General features: G+C 51.8%; 1 protein-coding gene across 1 annotated transcript; it reads left to right on the top strand.

Annotated features, from left to right (window-relative positions):
* The first annotated feature begins 451 nt into the window (after window positions 1–451).
* LAIR1 (leukocyte associated immunoglobulin like receptor 1) lies at window positions 452–6,983 on the top strand. The gene is made up of 8 exons (XM_007468031.1): window positions 452–485; window positions 922–957; window positions 2,866–3,159; window positions 5,657–5,779; window positions 5,875–5,917; window positions 6,001–6,038; window positions 6,242–6,294; window positions 6,840–6,983. The coding sequence occupies exons 1-8, from the start codon at window positions 452–454 to the stop codon at window positions 6,981–6,983; spliced, it is 765 nt and encodes a 254-aa protein (XP_007468093.1).
* Window positions 6,984–13,787: the final 6,804 nt, after the last annotated feature.

Genomic DNA, 13,787 nt, shown 5'->3' with positions numbered 1-13,787 from the left:
AACACTTGGAGGGGGATTTGGGGCTTCGCATTTTAAACACAAGGCATATTTATGTTGGCATAAAGTGGTGTACCTCTTTGCCCAAGAACAGATTGCTGTCGTGTGGAGCTGGGACCAACAGTCAAGTCAGTTTGCCGCACAAATCTGCGTTCTGCTTGCCCCACAGATTGAGAATGAGGCTCCCGACTCAAGGGGTGCATCCAGAGATGAGTTCAGCCTCATCAGGGCACAGGGGGAACAAACATCTTTTGGAAGCCAGGCCCCACCTCTGTCTCGCTAGTGGGAAGCGTGGATGGGAGGGGAGAGAGAGCTCTTCCCCTTTGTGTGAGGCCATTGATGTAGAAACCCCAGAAAGGGGCCATAGCCACCACATCCTGTTCTCTTGTGTCGCCCACAGGCTCTGTCCTTCACTCACAAACTCCAGGACGGTGCCGGGGGCAGAGGCTGCGCCATGTCCCCCCGTCCCACCACCCTCCTGGGCCTGGGTGAGTCCTGGAATGGAGGGGTAGGAATCCAGGGGCAGAGGGGCTCTGCTTCCCAGCTCTATCCCGACTCCAGCCGAGAAGATGCTGGGGCCCTAGCGGGGCAAAGTGGTCCCCCTCAGCTCTGGCCAAGACCTAAGTCTTACCACGGAAGGTTCAGTGCTGGAAATGGTGCCTGGGTATGGGGTTGAGTTCAGATTGAGAAGGGCTGGGGGGCAGGGAGGAACACCTGCTGGGAAGAGGGGTTGGGGTTTTGTCTTGAGACTATTTCAGAGCAAGGAGAGGGCTCGTACTCAGATGCAATGTTGACGGGGGTGTCGGGCAAGTATGGGACGATGACCACCCCCTACCCCGCTGGCTCCTCAAGGCCCCCGCTTGACTGCAGCCCCATGAGGAAACCGTACAGTGGGCGTCTCTCTCACTAGAACTTCTCTTCCAGCGCTCTGTCTGGGTCACACGATGCACACACAGGCGGGTGAGTCTTCTCAATCCCCTCTGCACCCCGCAGGCAGACGTAGGTGAGAGTGGAGCCGATCCTGGGGGCCCTGACACACACCCCGAATTGCAAACAACCCCCAATGTATAACCCTCGCCCAGGTCTCTCCCGCGTTCTCCCCCTCTGCTCTTGATGGCCCACAGGGACGATTCAGATCATACAGACCAGGCTGAACCCACGAGTTCTCGCCACCCAAGCCCAGATCTCCCTCGGCAGCCCCTGGGCAGAGAACATGACCTCGCCAAGGGCAGACAGAATCATCCTCAATCCCACCGTCTCCATCCTCCCGTACAGACTGTAACACACAGTGATGTGGTTTTAAATGATCATTTAAAAGTTTTACTTGAAAACTTTAAATATCTATATAGTATATAATTTATCTTCAGAGAAACCATAATCTTCCTTCAAGCCCTCTCACAGTTTACTTTCAGACAGACCGAGACCCACGCATCTCTCTCTGGTCTGGATCTGTCTGTCCCCATGCTGTCTGGCTCACTTATCTCAGTTACCTTGGTTTTCTTTCCCTTTCTAAATGCCATCTTCCCACTCAGCTCCAGACCTCCTCACCACCCTGAATGCCCGGTGTCCCCTGTCCCTCGGCCTGGGGAATTCATCCCTGACCTCAGATCTCGGCTCAGATACCTCTTCCCTCGGACCTCCCAGAGGACGGCAGCTCTGCCTCCCGTCTGCCCCCGAGATTCCCACACTCACCCCGAGGGCACGTATCACCGTCTGTACCAGTGGATTTGCACAATTATTTGTCAATGGCTATCCTCTCTCTAGGCTTTCAGCCCCAAGAGGGCAGGCATCCTGGCTGTTTCTCATGTTTGTGGAACCAGTGGTACATGGAGGCATCAGTAAACAGATAGATGAGAGCTAAGGTGTGGTCGAAAGAAAGAAAGAGTGAATGAGTGACCTCTGCCAACCCCCTGCCTCTATGGGATTCTGCTGAATGTGCGGCCAGCTTCCTGTTTCAGGGCTACAAACCCGCTCTACCCCCTGCCCCCAGCCTAGTTGAGACATTTGGGGTTTCCAGAGCCTCAGTAACAAGGAAGTGGAAATAAGCTGAGACGAAGGTAAAAATACAGAGAAAACCCAGGGATGAAAGCACAGAAGACTTGCATTGGACACAGAGATCCTCGCCTGCTGAGGAATGTGGGATCAGAGCTGTGCTCCAGCTCCTACACACACACACACACACACACACACACACACACACTTCCACTGCCGCTCTGTAGACTGCATCCCTCACCCCACACAATCCCACCTGGGACTGGCAGCTGCCCTTTAGACCAGCCCAGATCATTCCTACCGACTCCAGACTCCTGCTTTCCTTGTCCCAGGAATGACCCGGTCATTCCCATCCTGTGCCACCCTCCCAGCTCTCTCTTTCCCCCTAGAGTGGCCGTGGGCAGGGAGGGAGCCGCCCCCTGCAGCAGACATGCCCGGGGGCCCAGCCTGCTCTGACACCTCCCACGTCACCCTGAGCAAGATGTGACCAAGTCTCAGGGTCCTTAAGTCAAGTGGGGAAAATCACTCCGCAGTGATGGGAATTTAGAGGCTCATAGAATGGACGTGGGGAGGTCTTTCGGGGGAGGATGATGAAAATGGTCTAAAATTGGATTGTGTGACTTCCCTGGTGGTCCAGTGGTCAAGACTGAATGCTTCCAATGCAGGGGGTGTGGGTTTGATCCCTTGTTGGGGAACTAAGATCTCACATGCAGTGCAGCCAAAATAAAATATAAAATGAAATTGTATTGTGGTGATGGTTGTACAACTTTGCAAGTTAAAAAAAATGTACTGAACTGAGCAACAAAAATGAGTGAATTCTGTGATGGGACGATTTTCACGTAATGGATGCTGAGATTCTGCTCTTACCCATCCCAGGGACCCTGCCCAGTCGCTCCACCAGGGCTGAGCCGGACTCTGTAAGCCCCCAGAGGTGGCCTGTGACCATTGTGTGCAGGGGCCCTGCTGGGGCTGAGGAATTCCGTCTGGAGAGGAAGGGAAATAGGAGAGACTTCAAGGATGAGAAAGCTGTGTCTCAAATTGGTCCACACCAGACAGAGGCCAGATTCGGCATCACCGCTGTGAGTGGAGACACTGCCCAGCATTATCAGTGCCTCTATCGAACAGGTAGTAACTGGTCTGAGCCCAGTGAGCCCCTGGAGCTGGTGGTGAAAGGTGAGGAGGTCTCTGCTCTGCCCTCAGGTTTGCCCCAGGTCCCTGGACCCTGTCCCCAGCTATGTCCCCCGTCCACAGGCTCCCCTGCCCCGTCCTGACCCCCAAGCCCTCTGGCTCCCTCTTCCGTCTACACACACATCTCTCTGCCTTCACACCGGGCTCAGGTCCCTGGAGCCTGGTCTCACCTGGACACCACGGTGACCCGGGCACTCAGCCCCAGCATCAGGGTGGGCACAGAGCTGTCCCTGCTGGGCTGGCGGGGAGTGTGCTTCCAGAGGTGGGGTGAGGACGGAACCCTTCAAGGGAACCTGCGTCTTTCCCTCAGGATGGTGTTGACTGTCCTTTCCACCGGGTGAGAATCTGTGGGGCCTCAGGCCATGTGTCCCCTGTGCTGTGGCCCACCCTCCATCGGGCACATCACATGGTCCTAGACCCCTGACCAGGGCTGGATGGTGCTTTGGGGCACCTTTGGGATGAGGCCATCCCTGTCCCTGTGTGCAGTCAGCCCCCAGGATGTCCTGGAGTCAGCGCCCACTGGGGACACTTTGACCCCCTCCACACCCTCCTGGGGCACCGACTCCGCCGTGCTGCTTTGGGGACACAGGAGTTCACTTACACAGGACACCCGCTTAAATATGCTGCCAAATGGGACAACCTGGAGAAGTGCTAATCTTATTAATACCGAGGAAATATTTTCTTCTCACCTCGTGTGCACCAGACACCCTCCTGCCGTGGGACTGATGCACATGGTGAATGAGGAGAAAGGGTCCCTGGCTTCCCAAACTTTAGCGGGAGAATTCATTAGAATGAATAATAGGGATGTATATAAGTATATATGGGCATATAAAAATATAAACATATAACTTACAATGTAAAATTTCAGATCTATAATTTAAGTAAATTAGAATATAGTTACACTATTAAATATATAATACAATATAATATATATTACTATATTGTTACATGAGTAATGTGTGTTATATATTATGTTATCATGTATGATGTGTTACTTTAATCTGTATATGTAAATATTAAAATGTGTACCATAATATATATTAAATACGTACAATTGATATAATTTTTATGTATAGAATTATGTATAATTTAAATTATTCATATAAATTAAATTATACATATGTAAGTTAAAACACATAATTTAAAATATATTTATTATTTAAGCATTAAGCATATTTATATAATATGTAATACACATTATAGATGTAAACATATTGCTATATATTATTTGTACGTGTATAACATATATGCTATTCTAAATCGCAGTAAATGTCATCAGGGGAAGCTCAGGCAGCAATGGCGTTAAAACGCAGGATGGGGTCGTGGATCCTGCACCAAGGACACAGTGTTAAGGAAAGGATGCTCCAAGAAATGAAATTTTCTATTTTAAAGGATGTTGAGGACTCAACTTCTGGAGCAGTGGGAGGGAGGGGGCGCTGACCAGAAGAGGGGATGAAGGGCTCCGACCTTGTGGGTGTACCAGCCCCCAAGACCTCAGTTGGACCACCTGTAAAATGAGCCATGCTGAGCACAGCACTTAGGAGATGGAAAGGAGGTGATGGACGGAACGCGCACGCGTGGAGTGCAGCTCGTGGCGGGCGCTGCATCCTCTCACCTGCTAAAGGCTGGGCGTCAGGCAGCTTGAGGACATCGGCTCTTGGCTTCTTCACTCACAGAAGAGCAGTTCCGCCCCATCAGGGATTGCTGCGAAAAGCAGAAGAGATCAGAGATGGGGACTCTTGTGTTTGGGGTGGGAACCCTGAAGGAGGTGAGCAGGCAGAGCTTCCCACTCTCGATTCCTACTGGGTTTCCGCCTCTGTGAAGGTGCACAAAGTGCGGAGAGCAGCGCTGTCCCACACAGCCTCCTGCAGGAAAGAGATGCTGTGTATCTGCGTCGTCCCGGGAGGGTGTCATTAGCCAGGGGTAGCGCAGTGGCTAGTGCAGCTGGCGATCTGACTTTTAACTTTAGTTAACCTAAATTTCAGTGAAAATTGTCCCGCGTGACTACCGTGGTGGTAACCATCCTCACAGAAAGGTCCATGGGGCTGTTCTAGAGGGAGCAGGTCGGGGCCCTGGGAGGAGACCCCTTGGAGGTGGGGATGGGGGACTCAGAGGCTTCTCTGTCCAGATCAGGCCTCTGGCCCAGACCCTCCTCACTCCTCGGAGACACAGATGCATCCGCAGGAAAATGACCGTCCTGATGGGCGAGGGGGACGCAGAAGCACGAGCCCGGTAGTGCTCTTTGGGGAAAGGGGGAAAGAAGGGGCTTTGGTGCCTGTCATATCCCAGCTTGACCAGTGCCCTGTGGACAGAGGACTCCAGCGCTCAGACTCGGTTTTGTAAAGTGGAGATCATGTCACAGGATTATTGGGCATGAGAGATTTATGTGTAAGTGGGGACATGACAAGCACCCGGCGCGTGGTGGGCGTGTGCAGGTGCTCGACAAATGCATGCTGCTGGTAATCGGATTCCACCCTCCCACCTCCCGCAGGCTTGCCGACAGAGCATGTTTATATTCTCATTGGGGTCCCTGTGGCCTTCCTCCTTTGTCTCCTTCTCCTGGGCCTTTTCCTCCTCCATCGTCGGCACGAGAGAAAACGGGGTAGGTCTCAGGGACAGGGTGGGGTGACCCGGGCAGGCTGTTTGGGGTGCTGGGAAGAAGCCTTCTCTTCTGAATTCACACCCGACTGTCCCCAGGGCCCCCCAGAAGCAAAGGTGAGGAGCAGAGGCCCCAGGAGAGGTGAGGCTCCTGGGAGTGACCCCCGGGCTCCCAACCCCCTGCCCCCAGGCAGCCCCGAGGGCTCACGTGTTCTTTCCCCTCAGGGTCAGCCCAGCTATTGACGTCGCAGATGGGACACCAGGTAAAGACAAGGCTGGGGGACAGGTCTGGGAGGGGGGAAGCGGGGATTCAGTGCCATCAGGAAGCAATGTGGTAGGGGGCGTTCGGGAGCGTTCTAGAATGCTCCAGATGGGGTGGGAGGCCAAATATGACGCTATGAGGTCAGGCGTACTTGCCCCCTGAGGTCCACGCCAGAGAACTGACCCCTTGTCCTCCCCCTGCCAGATCTGGCCACTGTCGACAGACTTCCTGAGAAGAGTGGGGAAGTGGACACCTCAGTAAGTGCTTGCATTAGTCACCTCCCGCTGGGTACCAAAGCCCCTGAAATTAGCAGCTTAACAAAATCATCTCAGTTTCCTGGGCCAGGAATTAGGAATCGGATCAGCTGGGTGGTGGTGGCTCATGGTCTGTCCTGATGTCGCTGTCAAGATGCCAACCAGGGCTGCATTCATCGGAGGCTCAACTGAGGCTGGAAGATCCACTTCCACGAAGGCCCAGTCCCCTGGCTGTGGGCAGGAGCCCCATTTCCCCACCACACGGGCTTCGCCATGGCGGCCGGCCTCCCCCAGCGGGAGGGACCCCAAAGAGGGAGGAACAGAAGGCACAATGTCCTCTGTGGCCTCCCCTGCAGGTGGCCCTCACTCTGCCATATTCTACTGGTCACACAGACCAACCTTGCTTCTCTGTGGGAGGGGACCACACAACGGCGATTCAGGAGGTGGGATCTGGGGGGGCACCTGGAGTCTGGTGACCAAAGTCTTCCCCTCCCGCAGCCCCTCCCTCACCTCAGCCACCCATACTCACCCTGAGTCTCTCTCCTCAGGCCCCTGCTGCAAGAGGCCCCCAGGAGGTGATATATGCCCAGCTGGACCACCCGGCCCTCACACGAAGGGGCCTCACACAGTTCCCACTGTCCAGAGAGCACACAGCCAAGTCCAGCATGTATGCAGCCCTTGCCAGAAACTGACCCCAGGCCCACCTGGCCTCTGCACTAAAGACACAGGAGGGCACTCTTGCAAAAGCCTGCAGTGGACATTTGGAGGGTTTCCCTGTGGAATCGTCCCTTCCTGAAGTCATCCAGTCAGTTCTCCTGCTGGCGAAATCTGGAGTCCTGAGACCCCCCAATCAACTTGTAGGAGATACATTCAACATGTGGCCCCTCCCACAATCAACTAGCTCCTTGGAGAGAATGTGTAGCACTTGTTTCAGAGACCCAGCTGTGGTCCCTTGGCTGTTTCCAGAGAACCAGCTATAGTGCTTGGCTGTTTCCAGAGACCCAGCTGCAGTCTCTCGGCTGTTTCTAGAGACCCAGCTAGGGTCCTACAGTCGCCCAGCTGAGTCCAGACACGTCCTGTGAATCCTCCACTGCCCCCAGAGATCCGTTTTGTTTTGTCAGCTGACTGTACAAACGTTCCTAGAGTTCAGTTGTTGATCTTGAATCTGGGCTATACTTATGCAGCTTATTGCTGATACCCTGTTTTCTGGATCATGCTCCGCCTTGTTCATCAATAAATGTCCTCACAGGCCCAACTGCATCAGCCCTGCATGTAGCGCTGGGGTACACAGGTTCTAGGTCCCAGTCTCTGCCTCCACAGTCACCCAAAACTTAGCGAGGGCAACGACAAAAAGGGCATCTGTGTTTTCTGATTCAAGTGTGTGTCTCAGGGATGAGAGAGGGAGATGTCTGAGGGGACTTCTGTCCGGGTGAAGGCGCAGGCCTGCCCCGCCTGATACAGCTCCCATCCCCCCCGCCATATGTACGCCCACGAATGCACGCATGCACTGTACAAACGCATATACTTATGCACACACCCACACACACGGACACGTGTGGAGTGGGCGAGGGAGTTGATGAGACCACGACTGCACACGGAGGGTCCCTCAGGCTTTAGGTCCACCGAGAGGAACAGGCAGCTCCCCATTTCCCATCCCTACTCCAGTTCATCCCCACTGGACGCCATGCATTCTCCAAACACAAGAGGACCCACCAGCGGTAGGACACTGTCCTTGATCTCACCTTCACCCCGTCACCTGGCTAATGCCCTTCAGGTTTGGGATTGGAGGCTGTTCATCCCAACAAGCTTGCAGTTGCTGCTGTAACGAACCACTCACATAGGGGCACCAAACAACACAACTTATTATCCTACAGTTCAGGAGCTCAGAGGCTAACATGTTAAACTGGGCTAAAATCAGGGCGCAGCAGGGCTGCGCTCCTTCTGAAGGCTCCAGGGCAGAACCCATTCCTTTACCTTTAGCAGCGTCTGGGGGCCGTCTGCATTCCTCGGCTCGGGGCCCCTTCCTCCGCCTTCAAGAACTGTAGCCTCTGCAAATCCTCCCTCTGACTAGGACTCCTGCTTATGTGGTCGCACCTCCCTCCCTCTCTCTCACCTGCCTCCTCCCTCTTACAAGGACCCTGGTGATTACATTGGGTCCACCTGGAACATACAAGCTCATTCCCCCCCTCAAGATCCTTAACCCGATCACACCTGCAAAGACCCTTTTTGCACCTAAGGTAACACAGCAGTTGGCTCCAGGGCGTCGGGTGCGGACATCTTTGGGGCTGTTATTCCGTCTACCTGAGTGGGTGTCGGTCCTCAGCACCACCTCCGCTTGCGGGCTCCTCTGGGCTTGAATGCCTCACTCCGAATTCTAAGTACGTTCTCGCAGGAGTGTTTCCTTCTTCCACTAGCTTGTGAAATGATCAATGTTTGAGCGTCTATTTCTTGTGTCCCTAGAACCTCTACGCAAGGCGAGGTCGGGGCGGAAGCAGTGGAGACTGGAGACGCGCCCACAACCCGTTAACCCCCCCACCCCCACCCGGTGCTCAAAGTGACAGACACGTGGTCCCTGTGTGACAGGACTGTGGCTGCTCACCAGCGCCGTGTCCTCCCTTCCTGGGCTCCCAGCGAGATGATCTCCCCAGCCGCCCTGCAGTTATGTGTGTCCTGGGATGAAGTGCACAGTGGCACGTGAGCTGGACGGACGGAGCCTCTTCCAGGCCTGGCCCTTGAATCTCCCACACAAGCTCCTCACGGCTCCTCCCTTCTGCCGATGGATATGGATGCGCTGGGTGACCCTGGAACCACGCGCTGAGTGTGGCACCTGGTTCCCAGGATGACCCTATAGGATACAGCCTGCTGTACCCCTTGTATTAGTCATATTTCAGCTTTCTATAAAGTCGAGGCTTTAACATGTGTCACACATACATGTGCTAGTGTGAAAATTAATAAAGGGAAACCTAATTTAAGACGGAGTTGGGAAGCCCTAAAGGGGAGCTCTCTCACTCCTACCCTCTGCTGCAGCTTACTTTACATTCCTGGGCAGGAAGAAGCTTGATTTTCAGAAGGATGATTTTCTCCTCGCCCAGCAATAGCCCAGCCAATGAAAAACAGCAACGGCCCAGCCAATGAAAAGAGCAACAGGCTAGCCAATGAGAAACAGTCACAACCTAGCCAATGAGAAACAGCACCAGCTCAGCTAACGAGAAACAGCAACAACTCAGCCAATGAGAAAACAGCCTCATACCAGCCAATGAGAAACAGTCACAGCCTAGCCAATGAGAAACAGCAACAACTCAGCCAATGAGAAAACAGCCTCAGCCCAGCCAATGAGAAACAGTCACAACTTAGCTAATGAGAAACAGCAACAACTCAGCCAATGAGAAAACAGCCTCAGCCCAGCCAATGAGAAACAGTCACAACCTAGCCAAGGAGAAACAGCAACAGGCCCAGCCAATGAGAAACCACCACCACCCTGACCTCTTGGTTTTCTCCAAGGGACTTTCAGTCAAAGCAGCCCCTTCCAGCTTCCTCTTTTTTCTCTGTAAAGTAACATTCCTCTTCCTTGTTCTCTGGACTTGACTGTGGTTTGCCACAGTTTGAATGTCCTGAATCGCAATTCCTCTGCCATTCCCTAAATAAACTCATTTTGCCAGTAAAATAACGACATTTAATTTTAAGGTTGACACTGGACACACCTTTTCCTGGATGACCCGATAATATGCCTGAGTCACTTGCATTGTCCTCCCGCCTCCTCCCTCACTGCCCCCCACCCTGCCCCAGCTCCTGAGCAAGAACCCTCTTCCTGGGGTGCACTTATCAAATACAAACCAGTCAACCCAGAGTCCACACCGCACCCCCTCCTTTATGGGGGTCCACAGTCTGGGCCACGATCCACCTGCCCTTGTCACGCTAGGGCCAAGCACATGACAACCAGGGACGCCCCCTCCACCCCAGAACCTGCTGAAATCATTAATCCAGCCAATCCCATGCCTGCTTACCCTTTCCTGCCCATTCCTTCTTGTGGAAACCCCAGTAAAGGCTTCCATCTCCCCCTCACTCCATCTCCTTCTTTCTGTCTCTGGTGCTTCCCTACATGGCCCTGGTGGGTGGCATGCATGCCCCCTCCTCCTGGGAACTGTGATGAAATATCTTTTCAATGGCAGGAGCCTCCTGATCTGCTCCCTCACATTTCAAAATTAATACACAGTATTTTAAAGCACCTCCCTGCTGAGCTGGAATCAGCTTCACCTGTTTCATGGAAGATGAACTAATTCCTACCACGTGAGTCGTTACACTTTTGGGTCTATTGGCTGTAATAGTTACACAGCTGAAACGCACAGTGAGACGGCCTCCGCCCGGGTAAGGGCTTACCCTGCCTTGGCTGCGCAGAAAGCACATCCCCATATCTGCCTAAGTCTGCTCTTCATCTTCTGTTCCACGTGCACAATGTCAGTGCGCCCAGCGCCCTCTGAATTCCACACCTGGGAGACCTCATACCTCTCTCCCTGACCCCACCCCGCTCCATCACTGACACGTGGGCGAGCCTCATGGATGTGTTATATGAACAGATACAACCAAATATATTCTTTCCTAATGTCAGTTCACACAGATTTAGATCCGTCCACAATAGCCCACTTGATTATTTAGCCTTGTTGCTGAAGCTACAGGGCTTCTAAACAAGGCCACTCCGGGCTGTCTCAACATGAAACACTTGGGATCTGCACGACCACGTCTCCGGAGCGGGACCAGCTGCGCCGCCAAGGACGTGGGGTTACCGGGAGCCCCTCGCCCGGAGAGCCCCGATCCCGCTGTGAGTGGGACGTGTAGGTGGTCACCGCCCTACTTACGGGGTCAGACCTGCGGTTCCCACTCAGATTAAAACAAAACGTTAGGGCTTCCCTGATGGCACAGTGGTTGAGAGTCCGCCTGCCGATGCAGTGGACGCGGGTTCGTGCCCCGGTCTGGGAGGATCCCACATGCCGCGGAGCGGCTGGGCCCGTGAGCCATGGCCGCTGAGCCTGCGCGTCCGGAGCCTGTGCTCCGCATCGGGAGAGGCCGCAACAGTGAGAGGCCCGCGTACCGCAAAAAACCAAAATACAGCAACAAAAAAACGAAGCGTTAGCCTGAAGACCCGCTAGGGGGCGCCAGCATCGAGTTCTTAATTTTTGCGTCTTGTATATCATTTTGATAGAAACATAAGAAACCTGCATGCCTGTTACAGGCCTGGTATTTAAAATGTTCTTATATATCTTAAGAATATTTTTAAAATTCAACCTAGATTCAGTCAGCTCTTACAATGGTGCAATGGCTCTTTTAGTTCTATGCAAACATTAGCATATTTAAACTATGTACGAACCCTCCACAGAATGCCCTATTCTTTTCACTTTTTTTAAAACAACTTTATTGGAGTATAATTGCTTTACAATGGTGTGTTAGTTTCTGCTTTATAACAAAGTGAACCAGCTATACGTATACATATATCCCCACATCCCCTCCCTCTTGCGTCTCCCTCCCACACTCCCTATCCCACCCCTCTAGGTGGTCACAAAGCACCTAGCTGATCTCCCTGTGCTATGTGGCTGCTTCCCACTAGCTACCTATTTTACATTTGGTAGTATATATAAGTCCATGCCACTCTCTCACATCGTCACCCCTCCCCGTGTCCTCAAGTCCATTCTCTGTCTGCGTCTTTATTCCTGTCCTGCCACTATGGTCTTCAAAACCTTTTTTTTTAGTTTCCATATATATGTGTTAGCATACAGTATTTGTTTTTCTCTTTCTGACTTACTTCACTCTGTATGACAGTCTCTAGGTCTATCCACCTCACTACAAATAACTCAATTTCGTTTCTTTTTATGGCTGAGTAATATTCCATTGTACATATATGCCACATCTTCTTTATCCATTCATCTGTCGATGGACACTTAGGTTGCTTCCATGTCTTGGCTACTGTAAACAGTGCTGCAATGAATATTGGCACGTTTTTCTCCAGATATATGCCCAGGAGTGGGTCTGCAGGATCATATGGTAGCTCTATTTTTAGTTCTTTCAGGAACCTCCATACTGTTCTCCATAGTGGCTGCACCAACTTACATTCCCACCAACACTGCAGGAGGATTCCCTTCTCTCCACACCCTCTCCAGCATTTATTGTTTGTGGATTTTTTGATGATGGCCATTCTGACTGGTGTGAGGTGATACCTCATTGTAGTTTTGATTTGCATCTCTCTAATGATTAGCGATGTTGAACATCCTTTCATGTGCCTCTTGGCCATCGGTATGTCTTCTTTGGAGAAATGTCTATTTAGGTCTTCTGCCCATTTTTTGATTGGGTTGTTTGTTTTGATGATATTAAGCCTCATGAGCTGTTTGTAAATTTTGGGGACTAATTCCTTGTCAGTCACATCATCTGCAAATATTTTCTCCCAATCTGTGGGTTGTCTTTTTGTTTTGCTTATGGTTTCCTTTGCTGTGCAAAAGCTTTTGAGTTTAACAAGCTCTTCTTGAACTAGACAAGTTGATACTAAGCTCCATATGGAAAAATAAAAACGTAAGAATACCTAGGAAAGCACACAAAGAGAAGAGCTATGCGGGTAGCGGGGACGAGATTAACCAGAAATTAAAGCACACCATACAGCCTCTGAGTCGTGAGGAAATCAGAAAGCCTAGATGCGTCTGCTTATTATGACAGAAGAAACAGAAGAAAGATTGGCCGTATGTTACAGGCATTTAAAAGTAGCGGCATATTATAAACAATGTGATTTCCATGTGAATGGGTGCATTTGGGAGAAGCTTTCGCTATGGCATAGGGTCAGTAGCTGCTAAACTTAATAAAGTGAAAATTTAATAAGGAGCATGATATGTACAAACTCTCAAAGTACCCCCCCCCACAGACCAGTGATTAATTACAAAGGGCAAGTAACAGCTTTACTCTGGAGAAACCTGGGGCATGCCGAATTAACCAAGTTAGGAAAGACCAAATCACCAAAAAGGAGAAACAAGGACAATATGGCTTGAGTGGTATTCCACCCCCAAACGCACAACTTGCATCTAACCAGGAAGTGGTTTGGGCAAACCTCCTATTCTGTGTGTATCACGCTTCCTTTCTCTGCAGGGTCTCCCCTTCCTCAGGAGCCCTCAGTCACGTCTCTCATCAACCCCAGTATGACCAAGGCTGTGAAGGAAAGAACCCAACATCTCCATTCGTGAGTTTGTTTTAAATCTCATTAATCCAAACAGGATTCCATGATCTAGGAGCATTTGGAGATGAACACAAACCACTGAAGTGTGGGGAGAGTTAATACCTTGGGCAGGAACCATTGACCTTCTGACCGTCCAGCTCGAAACCCAGCATCGGGCTCTCGGCACTTGATGGCATATTTGGACCGTGTCTGGAGCTCACATCTCGGGTTTATGACGCGCAGCAATTGTTTTCTGAAAAAGGAGACGTCATGCATCTTATTTGGGATGGTAACAGAGACTGACGTGTAG

The sequence above is a fragment of the Lipotes vexillifer genome, unplaced genomic scaffold, assembly GCF_000442215.2.
Source record: "Lipotes vexillifer unplaced genomic scaffold, Lipotes_vexillifer_v1.1 scaffold1223, whole genome shotgun sequence".
Lineage (NCBI taxonomy): Eukaryota > Metazoa > Chordata > Mammalia > Artiodactyla > Lipotidae > Lipotes > Lipotes vexillifer.
The sequence above is the reverse complement of the archived record's forward strand: the minus strand, read 5'-3'. Positions and strand labels throughout refer to the sequence as shown.